This window comes from Gopherus evgoodei, chromosome 1, assembly GCF_007399415.2.
Source record: "Gopherus evgoodei ecotype Sinaloan lineage chromosome 1, rGopEvg1_v1.p, whole genome shotgun sequence".
Classification (NCBI taxonomy): Eukaryota; Metazoa; Chordata; order Testudines; family Testudinidae; genus Gopherus; species Gopherus evgoodei.
In genome coordinates this window covers 261,973,328-261,988,646 of record NC_044322.1, presented here as the reverse complement: position 1 = coordinate 261,988,646, position 15,319 = coordinate 261,973,328, and the positions used below count along the sequence as shown (strand labels likewise).

The 15,319-nt window shown below is 38.1% G+C and overlaps 1 protein-coding gene across 1 annotated transcript in view; it reads left to right on the top strand.

Annotated features, from left to right (window-relative positions):
• GNPTAB (N-acetylglucosamine-1-phosphate transferase subunits alpha and beta) overlaps positions 1-15,319 on the top strand; it is a 67,939-nt gene that overhangs the window by 17,349 nt on the left and 35,271 nt on the right. Inside the window, exons 3-7 of the mRNA XM_030544347.1 lie at positions 1,863-1,982; positions 3,702-3,743; positions 5,022-5,227; positions 7,317-7,381; positions 7,686-7,820. Coding sequence (XP_030400207.1) covers positions 1,863-1,982; positions 3,702-3,743; positions 5,022-5,227; positions 7,317-7,381; positions 7,686-7,820 — 568 coding nt within the window. The remainder of the gene's footprint in view (positions 1-1,862; positions 1,983-3,701; positions 3,744-5,021; positions 5,228-7,316; positions 7,382-7,685; positions 7,821-15,319) is intronic.

The window sequence follows — 15,319 nt, the reverse complement described above, 5'->3', positions numbered from 1 at the left end:
ACGGTTCGCTGCTTCAGGGCAATGGGAGCTGCTGGAAGCGGCAGCCAATATGTCCCTCGGCCCGTGCTGCTTCCAGCAGCTCCCATTGGCCTGGAGCAGCGAACCGCGGCCAGTGGGAACTACGATAGGCCAGATCTGCCGACGCAGCAGGTAAACTAACCAGCCCGGCCCGCCAGGTCTTTCCCTACACAAGTGACATCCCAAGTTTGGGAAACACTGCCTCATAGTAATCCATTCCAGAGGTGACAAAAGCACAGATAGCTGTGGTGGAATCGGCATAAAAAAGGAACCATTGCAACTTCCAAGCCAAGTGAAGATAGAAAACATTGTTGACCACCACTGCTATATTTAACACCCAGAAGCAGCTGAGGATCCAAAAGGCACCTTTCAGTTGTGAACAACTGAAGAAACAGTTATTTTCTATGGTTGATTTTTTTCCAGCATGATCTTTGTCTTATCTGAGTTTCAGCTAACTGACTTTCATTCAGGACTCACGCCTGACCAGATGCTAGGAAATCCATTCAACTAATCCATTTATCTCCAAGTCTGGTAAAGCTGAGCTGTAGACTTGAGTTTCTCTGGCATATTGGTGGGACTGCAATCCAGATAGTTTCTCAGTCTCTTCTAGCAACCTCACATACAGGTTAAACAGGAGCGACAGACTAAAGCCCTGCAGTATGGCTATGTGAGAGAGCTCTTGAGACAATGGAGCAATTATCCAGTAATGTCTGTCCTGTTGAACAGTTCTGTTCTTTCCCCTTCAAATACCATCTATCCTTGCTAACACCACCTTGTGGTCAACAATATTAAAAGCAGTTGATAGATCAAAAGGAAATTAAGTTTATTTTTTCAGGGGATGATTGTCATGTCATTCATGTGAGAACATAAGTTTACCAATCTCACTAAGAAATTTATACAAGCCTTATTGATTAAAAGTAATACAATGCTCTGAGATAACAAATAGCCTAACATTGAGTGTCAGCATTTCAAGACTTTAGTAGACATGATAAATATATAATTCACTTAGCTAAAACTAAATTCTGTAGAGGCACTGAACCTAACTCAAACTAGTCAAACCTGTTGAATCCAGATCAGTATTTGAAGTTCATTTTTATTTGGCTGAAAGAAACCCTGTATTTAATTAGCTAGTACTTTTGGGTGTTTGAACGTTTAACAAAAGTCTGTTATAAATTCAGACCTTGCTGGCTTCTTTTTTGGCTGAAAGACTATTATGCAGGAGGGTGTTAGTTTAAAAAAAAAAAAGTTCAATCAAATTCTGAGTTTTTGTACATTCAAAAAACTCAAGTTTAGATGGAGATAATGAAAGATAAGGACTAAATTCTGCTTGAGTGGAGTTGATTTCTGATTTCAGGGGGGATTGCAGTGGGTTGTAAGTACAGGTTTTTGTCTCGTGTATGCATATTATTAAATTATTTTATGCAGTTGACTTGACTAGAACAGGATGACAACACTATTATTCTGAATCAGGTAGTTGTTTTGATTAAGTCAAAGGATTTGAAACACTATTATTTTAATAGGTTATTCAAAGTCATTGGATAAAAAAATTGGAGTGAAATAGGACCATGTTAAAGCAGTCTCTCATTGAGTATAACTAACATTTTGACCACTAAAGTTTGATGCAGATGATCACTTTGTCTATCAACTTCTCTTAGTTTTATTTCTGCAGTGTTGTGTTAAAAGCTTTTGTATAATAGATAATACACAGAGAGTGGCATTTTACTTTGTTCAGTTTTTAACACACAGTTCATGAGTTTCAACTGTTTTTTTTATTACAATGTAGTCCATGCTACTGTCATACTCTTGTAAATAGGTTATATTGCTCTTTCTTGTGGTTTATGTAGACTTTGTTTGCCCATGCCAATTGATGTGGTGTACACCTGGGTGAATGGTACAGATGTTGAGCTGATCAAAGAATTGCAACAGGTTAGAGAACAGATGGAGGAAGAACAGAAAATAATGAGGTAAGAATCTGTTCAATGGAGACACTTGTTTCTAGCTGGCTACAGTAATGCTTAATGGATACTCTCCGTTTTTTTCCCCCATGTTACTCTGCATAGACAGTGAAACTAAGACTTTTCAGTTTTATTTCCTTGCTCTTTTACACTTGGCCTTCATCAAAATGAGCTTCCTTCAAAACTCCTGCCAGCAGTGAAGAGCTAAATATTTGGGCAACCTTTCAAATACAAAGAAAATACTAATTTCTTATGACCTTGTCATATCTCTTGTTTTTAAAGTGCCATGCACAAAAGTGGCTCTCTACAAATAATAACGAATTTTGGTTTGGTTTCAGAACTCTGAAACCAAGAGAGAGGTTTTTTTTAAAATAGGAGATAAACCTTATTTGTGTTAAACTTTTTGAAAACACAATGAAAGAGTTCTTTGTATTTGGGCTTGGTAAAAACTTTCATTAAAACCTGTGCTTGAGTGCTCCTTTTAAAGTTCAGGTTTGAGTATCATAAAAGCTAAGACTGTGCAGAGAAGGATATACTTCACTTGAAGATCTAAAACAGATTAGTTCCCACAGGGCAAGGGAATTGCAAAAATCATGCATTGCAACATTCAAGGCTTCAGTTTTTTAGGTATTAACTTGTTCTGGACACATCTATTTAAACCTTACTGTGTTATAAAATTACCCACCAAAGACTTCAAACCCTAGGCAGCCCACTATTCAGAGAACAAATGCTGCTGCTGCTGCTGCTGTCGCTGCAGGTTATGTTGTTCTGGAACATTTGATTCAGTTCTTGGTGAGCAACTCTTTAGGCTTTTTACCTAATCTATTCACCACCTAGAATAGGTGTTCTGTTACTCAAGCTGTTACAGTGTTCAATTGGAATTAAAAACAACAAAAACAAAAGTAAATAAAAGATAATATGTTAATCCATTTTTCATGTATTACGGTCTGTAGCTAGGTTGTTAACGTTAATTGTCCAATTAAAAAGTGAAATTCAGTGTGCATGTGGCATTTTATTAATAATACTTTATTATTATTTACATAGCAATAGCCATCAAAATGTGCTAGCTGCTTTCCAATATGGGCACAGTCCTGGCTTTGATAACCTTACAATTTTTACATATCTATTTAATCTAGTTTTTCCTCCCAAGAATTCGTGTTTTACAAATACACCTGTACCTCGATATAGTGCTGCCCTTGGGAGCCAAAAAATCTTACCGCATTATAGGTGAAACCGTGTTAAATTGAACTTGCTTTGATCCACCGGAGTGCACAACACTGCCCCACCAGAGCACTGCTTTACCGTGTTATATCCAAATTCGTGTTATATCAGGTTGTGTTATATCGAGGTAGAGGTGTATTAATGAATTTAGCCTCACAATACCAATGTGAGGTAAGGAAGTATTATTATCTCCATTTTATAGATGGAGAAACTGAGACACACAAATTGAATGCCTTACCAAAGCTCACACAGGAAAGCTGGAGCAGAGTCAGATATAGGACTTAAGTCACCTGAGTCCCTGTCATATGCCTTACTCACAAGACCATGTGTTTCCTTCTTCTGCAAATACATTTTCCTTCATGTCTTCTGGAGTAATTATAGTGGAGTGTTCTGTTATGGAAATCATTCAGTTTCACAAGACATTCTAGGCCCAGATGTTTGAATATTCAGCCCAAATTCTTTATAATTGACTCAATGTAATTTAATGTAACTTTATTTTTTGTTTAGGGAAATGCTTGGGAAAAATACAACAGAACCACCTAAAAAGAGGTAAATTTTTATGGCCTTAAATAATGAAGTAAAAGAAAGCAAGAGATGGCTTACGTTTTCATTTGAAATTAATTTGTCAGTTAATGCGGTATGTTTGGTCTCTGGTGAGCAATGCATTCTTATCTTTTGTATCATATCAAGCAATTTAAAATCACAAGTATGTGCACTGAACAAAGATAATGGGAATATTGTAAATATGGGTGTGCTTCTCCACAAGTGAAAGTTTGTGATGTTTAGAAGTTGTGGACTTGTTGTCTGTTCACACATAATTTACATTTTAAAGGTTGGCCCAGTGTATATTAAACAGAGTCCTGTATAACCCAAAAGCATTAAAGATTCTCTTTTATACTGTATTCACCTTTCCTTCTACCTGCATAGTGTCACAAGTAACTGCATATAATATAGAGGTATCATGTTGGTACGTATTGCATTCTAGATATTACATTACTGCTTTTCTGATCTATTTGGTCGTAGGTCTCAGGAGCTATGTAAAGATTTCCACAGTATTTCCCTTATATGGACAATGGGAATAAAATCTGAAATTTAATTGTATAAGCTGTATGTAAAGCTTTATTCCAAATGCTTCATAATATACTTGTGTGAAGATTTTTAGTCACTGTCTGGGCTTTCCCCAACAAGAATGGCCTTTCTGATATGAACTTTACTCAGTGTTTTTAAAATATGGGGATGGAAAGCTGTGGTACTCTCTGAACCAGTGATGCTTACCAAGGTCACCTCTCTGGCATTCCTCGTTTCAGGATGACAAATCTGGTTATTATAGTCCATATTGTGGGCCAGATTTCTCATAGCCTGTTTGGAAAGCTACCTTTTTAAGGTTAGCTGGGGATGGAGAGCTAGTAATGGTGATGGGATAGTATAGATTCCCGCCCCCCATTCTGCACGGCAACTTGCTTGGTTTGCTGTAGTTTAAAGATCGTTTGGGTTAAACCACAGTTTTTACAAATGTTTACACAGTAAACAGGATCTTTTCTTTAATGGTTTCTGGGGATTTTTGTGGTGGTGGTGATGGTATGAGGTCAGCGATAATGTGGATAAGTTAAAGTTATAACCATAGAATTTTTTTAGCAAAACAACCCTCTTTCCTTCTTCCAGAATAGTAAGCCACTTAAAATTATAACAGGGGGCAGATTTTAGAGAAACATGGTCAGAAGTATTCAAAGAAATGCTGCTAGCAGACTTCTGTATATTGTCTCCCAAATATTAACGATATGTTAATTTTCTATTGGCATTAAATATACATTTGATATTTTGTTCTAGTGAAAAGCACCTGGAGTGTTTACTGACACACTGCATTAAAGTGCCAATGCTTGTCCTAGACCCTGCTGTTCCTGCCAACATCACTCTGAAGGACCTGCAATCTGTTCATCCATCTTTACAAGCCGCTAACAATATATTCTTTGTAGCAAAACCAAAAAATCCTTCTACAAATGTGACAGTAGTTGTTTTTGACAGTCCTAAGGAAGGTAAGAACTGGTTTATGTTTTCAATCATCAGAGGGAAAACCAGTATTTTTCTTGGTACTAGTGTTGCAAGGTGAACTGGGCCTTTATCCAAACAACTTCTTACCCCATGTCAGTCTCTAGCTTTCTTTTCAGGGCCTTTCTTAGGCAGCCATGCCTGGGGTCCTTGTCCAACTCTTTTGGTGAATACCTCCGCACACCTGGTTTTGCTTCATACCTGCTCTTTGTAGCCTGACCTAGAAGCTTGCATGGCTTGTCAGTATTCCTTCCTATCGCAGCTTCCATTCTTAACTGAAATCAACAGCAGGCTGTGCTTGGGCCTTCAGCCTTCTTTAAAGGGTCAGCCCTTTGTTTCGTAGCATCATCTGTCTGTCCTTACTGGTGCACTGTTTCCTCTTGTCTGTCTGGAAACAACTTACCCTGTAGCGGGTGCTACAATAAACAAATAGACTGCATTTAATAAAGCTAAAGGAAAAAAGACCATGTTGACAAAGCTGACATAACTGTATGTTTGCTGTTAACAGAGTGTTTTCCTGTTGAAGTTCACATGGAATTCTTAAAAACATGCACTTTAAGGCTACTGTGACAGAAGGTGTATACTCTCATCAATCTGTACTTCAAGGTGCTGATTTTTTTAAGTCCTATAGGCTTTTAAGTGGAACTTTGAAATTTTGCTCACCTGTGAACTTCCATGCTGCTTCCTCTGTAGGTGCTCCAGTTTTCCATACCTCTTCAGATATTTGTACAAATAGTTTGTTATTAAGAACACCAGTGATTCTCAACCAGGGGTATGTGTAACCCTGGGGGTACACAGAGGTCTTCCAGGGGATACATCAACTCATCTACATATTTGCTTAGTTTTACAACAGGCTACATAAAAAGCACTAGTGAAGTCAGTGCAAACTAAAATTTCATACAATGACTTGTTGATACTGCTCTGTGTACTATACACTGAAACGTAAGTACGATATTTATATTCCAGTTGATTTATTTTATATGGTAAAAATGAGAAAGTAAGCAATTTTTCAGTAATAGTGTGCTGTGACACTTTTTTGTATTTTTAGTGTCTGATTTTGTAAGCAAGTGGTTTTTAAGTGAAGTGAAACTTCAGGGGATGCAAGAGAAATCAGACTCCTAAAAGGGTTCCAGTGTTCTGGAAGGGTAGAGAGCCACTGGTGTACACTACGCTGACCATTACTCTGGGAAAATAAGCTGTCTCCTATAAAATATAGTCCTCTTCCAACTCCAGACACTTGTGGATGCTTAGGAGTAGGGAAAGCTGGACTATTGTCCAGTATATTGGAAGCATCTCCTTTATTGGCCTGCCTACTGAATACAAGGCACTCACATGGTGGTACATTATGGTATGCTAATAGACAAACCTTACTTTCAAATATTTTTTTTAAATAACTGTCAGATGCCAGCCATTTGTTCAGGTGATGTCGTCTTGTACTGTGAATACCATCTCCTGTGCTCTATTTCTGTCTCTGCCATTGAATTGCTGCTTGACCTTGGCAAATCATTTTAACCCCTTTTCCTCATTCTATCCCTCTATAAAATGTCATTACCTCCCAGAGTTACTTTTAAAGCTTTTGGGGATTCTTTGCTGAAAAGGATTATATCACTACTAAGATTAGTTATTATATGAATCTGACATTACAGATAAATTGTTGTATTCAATAACATTTTCAGTATTATACTGATAGTCTTAGAAAGTTGATCTTTTAGACAGGAGAATAAACCCTAGAAAATCTTTTTGAATGCATTGTACTAAATACTAGATCTAATACCGTACAACAGGAAATTATATACCTGCCAAAAATTAATATTCTTTACCTTAGAACAGTGTCTAGGTATTTAGTATTTATATAAAAGATTCTCAGAGCAGGTACAACTTCATTTATCTTAGTGTATAGTGTCAAGCAACTTGTCACCACCTAACCAATAATTCATTAGTAATGCAGACAACTTGTGGCTCTGTGACCCATTTACATTCTTTTTTGTAACATTTTAAGCTTTAATTTGCAAGAGATGAAGGTAATTAATAGAATGTACTAAAATGGTGACTTTTGGAACCATTTATTTATTTCAGCTGAAGATGCCCATTCTGGAATGTTAAAAGAAAGCAGCAAACAGACAGTATGGAGAGGTTATTTGGTATGTTTATTTAAGAGTTAACTTAATTACGGTACTTAAATCTGTTCATTAAACTGTCAGATGTTGTATAAATTTAATTTTCTTTTCCTACATTTTAAAAAAGTATTTCTTTCATTGTTTGCCTAAACTTGTGTGTAGTAGTGAGAGAGAGATTTTAAAATAACCCTTATTCTGGTATTGAGGTTGGGTTAGGTGTTAATTAGCTCTCTAATCTGGAGAAAGATTTGAGAGATGCGTGAATGAGTCACTGTGGATTTTAAAAAAACAAAACCAGAACTAACTAGAAATTGTATTTTTCTTGTAGACCACAGACAAAGAAGTACCTGGTTTAGTGTTAATGCAAGATTTGGCTTTCCTTAGTGGATTTTCAGCTACATTCAAAGAGACAAATCAGCTAAGAGCAAAACTACCAGAGAACTTGGCCTCAAAAATAAAACTGGTAAGAACCTGCAGGGGAGAGTAGTTTGATTAACTTGTTTTGGAATTCTTTTTACTGAGAGATCCTGGCCAGTCTGATGTCAAAACTTCAGTGCATGATCTTCAAGCTTATACTGTGGCTATTGCTGATAGTCATCATCTTGCTCTCCCCTGCCCTTAAGTTCTTCTTCCATCTATATTCCTGCATCATGAAATACATCCAGTCAGTGCCTCAAGTAATTGCTTTCAAAAGACAAATCTTCCACAGTTGACTCTCTCATGGCTGTCCAAGCTGTGGAGGTTAGGTTGCTACCTTTCAGGTGTTCAAAAACTGAAGTACTGGCTGTGTCAGTTTCTCCAAGACACATTCACAGCAGTCTGTTCTCTGGAAGAACTGTCCCTTGGTGCCTGCCTATCTAAATTTGATTGGAAGGAGATTAGTTAAACAGAAATTAAAAGGTACAGTGACTAGAGTGAAATCCCTGCAAGCTGCATGGACACTTTTCAAAGACACAATAATAGAGGCCCAACTTAAATGTATACCCCAAATTAAAAAACACAGTAAAAGAACTAAAAAAGAGCCACCGTGGCTTAACAACCATGTGTGACAATGCGCTTCTGGCGGGACCCAACTGAGAGTGCCAATTCAGGACAAATTGCTCAAACAGGGCAGTTACAGCCCAAGGCTGGGGTTTTTCTACCTCTAAGGCAAACCAAACCAACCAGACAAAGAGGACTTTGGTCTCACCCCACTGGCTAACCACAAGTCACAAGCAATTCCCTTAGACACTCCAGTCTCCCAGTATCACCACCAGTGCCACTCGTCCTGAGAATGAATGGTTATGAAAACCCCAATACACCCCAATAAAAGAAAACGGGTTCTCTCGATCCCAAATAATTGAGCCCCAGACCCAGGTCAATAAACAAATCAGATCTTACCCACAAATCACGCTGTTGCCAATCCTTTAGAATCTAAAATCTAAAGGTTTATTCATAAAAGGAAAAAGATATAGATGAGAGCTAGAATTGGTTAAATGGAATCAATTACATACAGTAATGGCAAAGTTCTTAGTTCAGGCTTGTAGCAGTGATGGAATAAACTGAAGGTTCAAATCAAGTCTCTGGAGTACATCCCCCGCTGGGATGGGTCATCAGTCCTTTGTTCAGAGCTTCAGTTTGTAGCAAAGTCCGTCCAGAAGTAAGAAGCAGGATTGAAGACAAGATGGAGATGAGGCATTAGCCTTTTATAGGCTTTTTCCAGGTGTAAGAACACTTCTTTGTTCTTACTATGGAAAATTACAGCAAAATGGAGTCTGGAGTCACATGGGTAAGTTCCTGCATACTTTGCTGAGTTACAAGGTGTATTTGCCCTCTCTCAATGGGTCAGTTGTGTAGCTGATGGTCCTTAATGGGCCATCAAGCAGGCTAGGCAGAGCTAACACCAACTTGTCTGGGATGTTTCCCAGAAGCCCAGCACAAGTTTGAAATACAGACAGTATAGAGCCAATACTCATAACTTCAACTACAAAATGATACGTACATATAGACAGCATAATCATAACCAGCAACCCATAACCTGGTCTTAGACACCTTATATGACCCCCTTTACATAAGATTTGGTGTCACTACAGGACCTTGGTTTCAACCATGTTCTATATGGTCCCAGATTATGTCAATAGTGTCACACCATGTAAAAGAAGCAGTGAGAGAGAAAAAGGCATATTTTAAAAAGTGGAAGTCAGATCCTAGTGAGGTAAATAGAAAGGAGCATAAACACTGCCAAATTAAGTGTAAAAATATAATAAGAAAAGCCAAAAAAGAGTTTGAAGAGCAGCTAGCCAAAAACTCAAAACATAATAACAAAATGTTTTTTATGTTAATCAGAAGCAGGAAGCCTGCTAAACAACCAGTGAGGCCCCTGGACGATCAAGATAAAAAAGGAGCACTTAAAGACAGTAGTCACTGCAGAGAAATTAAATGAATTCTTTGCTTCAGTCTTCATGGCTGAAGATGTTAAGGAGATTCCCAAACCTGAGCTGTCCTTTGTAGGTGACAAATCTGAGGAATTATCACAGATTGATGTGTCATTAGAGGAGGTTTTGGAATTAATTGATAAACTTAACAGTAACAAGTCATCGAGACCAGATGGCATAGTTCTGAAAGAACTCAAATGTGAAATTGCAGAACTATTAACTATAGTTTGTAACCTGTCCTTTAAATCAGCTTCTGTACCCAATAACTGGAAGATAGCTATTGTAACGCTAATATTTTAAAAGGGCTCTAGAGGTGGTCCCGGGAATTACAGACCAGTAAGTCTAACGTCAGTACTGGGCAAATTAGTTGAAACAATAGTGAAGAATAAAATTGTCAGATACATAGAAGAACATAAATTGTTGGGCAAAAGTCAACATGGTTTCTGTAAAGGGAAATTGTGTCTTACTAATCTATTAGAGTTCTTTGAAGGGGTCAACAAACATGTGGACAAGGGGGATCCAGTGGACATAGTGTACTTAGATTTCCAGAAAGCCTTTGACAAGGTCCCTCACCAAAGGCTTTCACGTAAATTAAGTTGTCGTGGGATAAGAGGGAAGATCCATTCATGGACTGAGAAGAGGAGTAATTAGTGGTGTTCCCCAAGGGTCAGTCCTAGGACCAATCCTTTTCAGCTTATTCATAAATGATCTGGAGAAAGGAGTAAACAGTGAGGGGGCACAGTTTGCAGACGATACTAAACTGCTCAAGATAGTTAAGACCAAAGCAAACTGTGAAGAACTTCAAAAAGATCTTACAAAACTAAGTGATTGGGCAATGAAATTTAATGTGGATAAATGTAAAGTAATGCACATTGGAAAAAATAACCCCAACAATACATACAATATGATGGGGGATAATTTGGTTACAACTAATCAGGAAAGAGATCTTATAGTCATTGGGGATAATTCTCTGAAGACGTCCACGCAGTGTGCAGTGGCAATCAAAAAAGCAAACAGGTTGTTAGGAATCATTAGGGGTAGAGAATAAGATGGAGAATATCTTACTGCCATTATATAAATCCATGGTATGCCCACATCTTGAATACTGCATACAGATGTGGTCTCCTCATTTCAAAAAAGATATGCTGGCTTTAGAAAAGGTTTATAGAAGGGCAACTAAAATGATTAGGGGTTTGGAACGGATCCCATATGAGGAGAGATTAAAGAGGCTAGGACTTTTTAGCTTGAAAAAGAGGCGACTAAGGGGGGATATGATAGAGGTATATAAAATCATGAGTGGTGTGGAGAAAGTGAATAAGGAAAAGTTATTTACTTGTTCCCATAATATAAGAACTAGGGGCCACCAAATGAAATTAATGGGCAGGAGGTTTAAAACAAATAAAAGGAAGTTCTTCACACAGTGCAGTGCACCACTCACCCAAGGAGGGTAGTGTAGACATGCACCACCGCAGTAATTGCTGCGGTGGTGCAAGTCGACCTAATATAGGCCACCTTAGTTTTGTAGTGTAGACACAGAATAATCATAGAATATCAGGGTTGAAAGAGACCTCAGTGTTACCTGGGGTTCTTTCAACTCAAAGCTCTTGGTAACTTTTACTCTGTGCGAGGAGGTGTCAGAAAGTAAATCAGGGGAGACACGGCCATCTGACTGATAGATGACTGGCACAAACAGGACAACACAATAGTGCTTTTACTTATAGCTAAACTTTACTTAGTCTCAAGCACTTACGTCCCCACAAGCTAGTAAAACACCCCCAACACTTGATAGTTACCAAAGCTGAGTGTGGTTCTCGAGTGAAACAGCGGCAGGCTTCTGGTGGCCAAAGCTTCCGTCTGCCTGTGGGGACTGCAAGATGTATCCAGAGGGAGAGTCCAAAAAGAGTCCCCAAACGAGTCCATCTGTCTCAAGCTTTTTCCCCTTATGTATGCATTAGTAATAGAATGACATGTCCCTTAAAGAAAACTTGTTAAGCAAGCAGTTCCAGTGGGCAAGCAAGAAGCTCCTTCTGATTATTGATTAACCAGATGTGGGTTTTTCCAGAGTTTGCAGCCTTGAGACTGCAATAGACATTCCCGAGGCACATCCTGCCCTTTTAAAAGGCATGTATCAGCAACTTCAACACCATTCTTATCAGGAAGGATGTGGGGTCAAGCTGACCTTTCTGTGGCACCCCAAAACTCCCCCCCCTTCCCCTAAACAATAAACCATAGTGGTTTCAGACACTTTACTGGTTTGCCAAAATCTCCCCGTACATCAGGAGGTCATCTAGTCCAACCCCCTGCTCAAAGCAGGGCTAATCCCCAGACAGATTTTTGCCCCAGATCCCTAAATGGTCCCCACAAGGATTGAACTCTCAACCCTGGATTTAGCAGGCCAAAGCTCAAACCACTGAGCTATCCCTCCCCCATATCCTTATTTGTATTGTGCTAGTGCCTAGTAGTCCCAGTCAAGGACTGGGCCCCATTGTGCTAGGCACTGCACGTATATATAAAACAAAAAGATACTCTCTGACTCAGAGAGCTTATAGTCCAAGATGAAAGATGACAGGTTCATACTAGAGACGGTGAAGGAAGACTTTTTACAGTGTGTATTTAAATTTGGAACAATTCTGCTATATTAACTTTTTATTTATATAATTTGTAAAATGCTTTGAGATACTCTGATGGAAGAAGTTAAATGTCTTTTAATTGTCACAGAATTATGGTTCTTTGGGCCTTCTGACCCTCATGCAATTTCCCAGTCACACCCCTTCAGTGGTTATTTTCCAGTGCAGTGCTGCAAGTAAGGGACTGTAAACAACTTTCAAAATCACTTCCAGTAGCAAAGGCTATATGTGAGGGGGGAAAGAAAGACAGGAGGGGAATTAGAAACCAAAAAGTGAAGCTGGTGATAAATTTACATACAATGCTAATGACTCTAATCTAATAGAATCTGTTCTTCTCTTGAGTAAACACATTTCTGGATCCAAAGACCTATAAAAATAATTCTTCTGGACTGTAAAAGTGTTTCCTTGAGGGCTATCACAAGTTTTCTGAATAGCTTGTAATAGGTGAGCTCAAACTGGAGTTGAGGAAAAAGTGATGTTTACAAAGCAATAATTGAGTAAGGGGCATCTTGAAATTTAAAAAAATAAATAAAAAACCCTGTAGAAATATGTTTGCTCATTCTATCTACAATCAAATAAGCTTGAGAGACAATGTGGGCTACAAGACTGATCATGATTAGGAGCCAGGAGCTTAATGAGTTCTGTCCTGGCTCTATCGATGCACTGTGTGGCGTCAGGCAGTTTGCTTAAATTCCTTGTTGGCTTCCCCGTCTGTCAAATGAGGATAATGATTATTTACATATCTCACAGCCACATTGTGAGGATTCATGTTCATAAAATGCTGTGAAGTTATAAAGAGTGTTAATATAAGATGTGAATTTGCAGGGTGAAAGCACATAGATAATTATCTATGAAATGTATATATTTACAATGCTGGTAATGTAATGAGCTTGAAGTTTATTGGTCTGCTATTAGCCGTTAATGTGCTTACTGATCATATTAGTTTTGCTGCACTGAACATGTTCAGGTAGGTGTGCTTTAATATTTAGTCCACTGTTTGTACTGTATTTCCACTTAGAATTGAAACTGCCATATTTAACCACAAGATGGTGCTCCTGCTCTTTATAATTCAGTCTGCAGCTTTTATTCCATAACAGGGTTTCTTAAAAGTGACTTGCAAAGGAAATATATTGGGCTTGGTGTTGTCTAGCCCAGAACAGACTGTGGTGACGTAGGAACTAATCAAATGGACAGGAGAGTAAAGAGACTGAATTGAGTGATAGAGAGTGGGAAGGATTTGTGGTCAGATTTTAAAACTCTGGGTGTTGTTTTGCTTTGTTAGAAAACCCATCTCTGCTACCTTGTTTTCAAGAGGTTGTTTTGCCATATAGACTATGTAGGTATATAAATACACACTATTGTTTTTCAGCAGTGTTTTGTTTTTTATTCAAAAGCTTTTCAGAATCTCTAAGAGAAAAATCTTAAGCTACCCTAGATGGGCATATGCCCAAACTGAGCTGCTGCCTTATCATATAGCTGTATTCCTCATCCCTTTCCACCCCGTTTCTCTCCACTGTTTGTCACCCTCATTTGGATTGTCATATGTGGAGCAGCTAGAGCACACAAAATAATAGTGATGAAAAAAGAGAAAATATTGGTAGCAAATCCAGTCAGGAAGCTGTTCCTAATACCCAACCCTATTTTGTAGAGGTGGTAATGTCAAGTCAAACAGAAATTAAATATTTTTAAAAACCATTTTGGAGTGGGTGGAATGGGAATCTCTGCCGTTCATGTCATATGCCAGATATCTGATTCTCCAGGACTGTGTGACGTTGTATTCCTAAATAAAGCACATGCCTACTAATGGCAGCTTTGCAATCTGTAGCATTTCCATATCGGTGTTTTTGGAGATTGCTTGCTGTGCAGACCGTAACTATTCCTCAGCCATACAGCTATAGAAGCCACCCTTTCATTGGTATGTTCAAATGATTCCCTGGAATGTCTGAAGTTTGTCAGATTGAAAGCGATCAAATAGCATATGAGTCAAACCATCAACAGCTTTAAAATATCACAGGCATGACAGTTGAGCTTATTTGATTTGCTAAGGGATGGGGTGCTAACACTGTGACAAGTGTTGTCTTAAAAGAGGCAGAAAAGGTCAGATTTAATAGAAAATAAAAATTAGTCTAAGGGAGTTAATAGATACATAAAAAACAATTGAACCATGCCATCAGATTTTTAACTTGATATAGTATTACTGTAAAGTACTAAATTACTTTTACAAATCTCAGCCAACTAAAAATGTATGTATTAATCTGCAACTGTTTTTATTAGCACTAACTTTTTTTTTTTGCACAGCACTGAGGAACTGATATATTTGCCACTGTTAAATTTTCAGTCCAGCTTTTAAATATATACACTGCGCTTCTAGAGAACTGGAACATAATTGTGCATTTTAAATGTGTTTGAATCTTGCACACTACAATGTACAAATAAATCCTTATAACATTTAACTTGTGTGGTTTTACTTTTAGCAAAACATACCAGTCTTCTGCCCTTTGCAAGCCACATTTGCTGTCAGATATAGCATCTAGTGTAAGCCCCTTCTCATCCAGCACATTATGAAATCTGATAACCAGAATAACTAGTGGCAAGAGATAAAAACAGCTAACAGATCAAACAGTTCCCCAGTAACGAATGACCTTAGCAGCAGATTGGCAATCATGTTTGAGGACTGAGAGACCCACCAATGGATTAGTTCTGCAGCCTTTTATGTATCAGATTTCTAGATCATAAGTTGATCCTTCAGCCATTCTAAAAATCTCATGTTACAGGCATAGCTGAATTGCCTTTCTGTCCCCAGAAAGGTGTTACTTTAGAAAAAGGTATAGTTCCTTTAATGATAAACTTAACTGAGGTTTCAGGAAAATATGAATTTCATTGTGGGGAGACTAAAATGCATTATTTAATGTAATAATGAA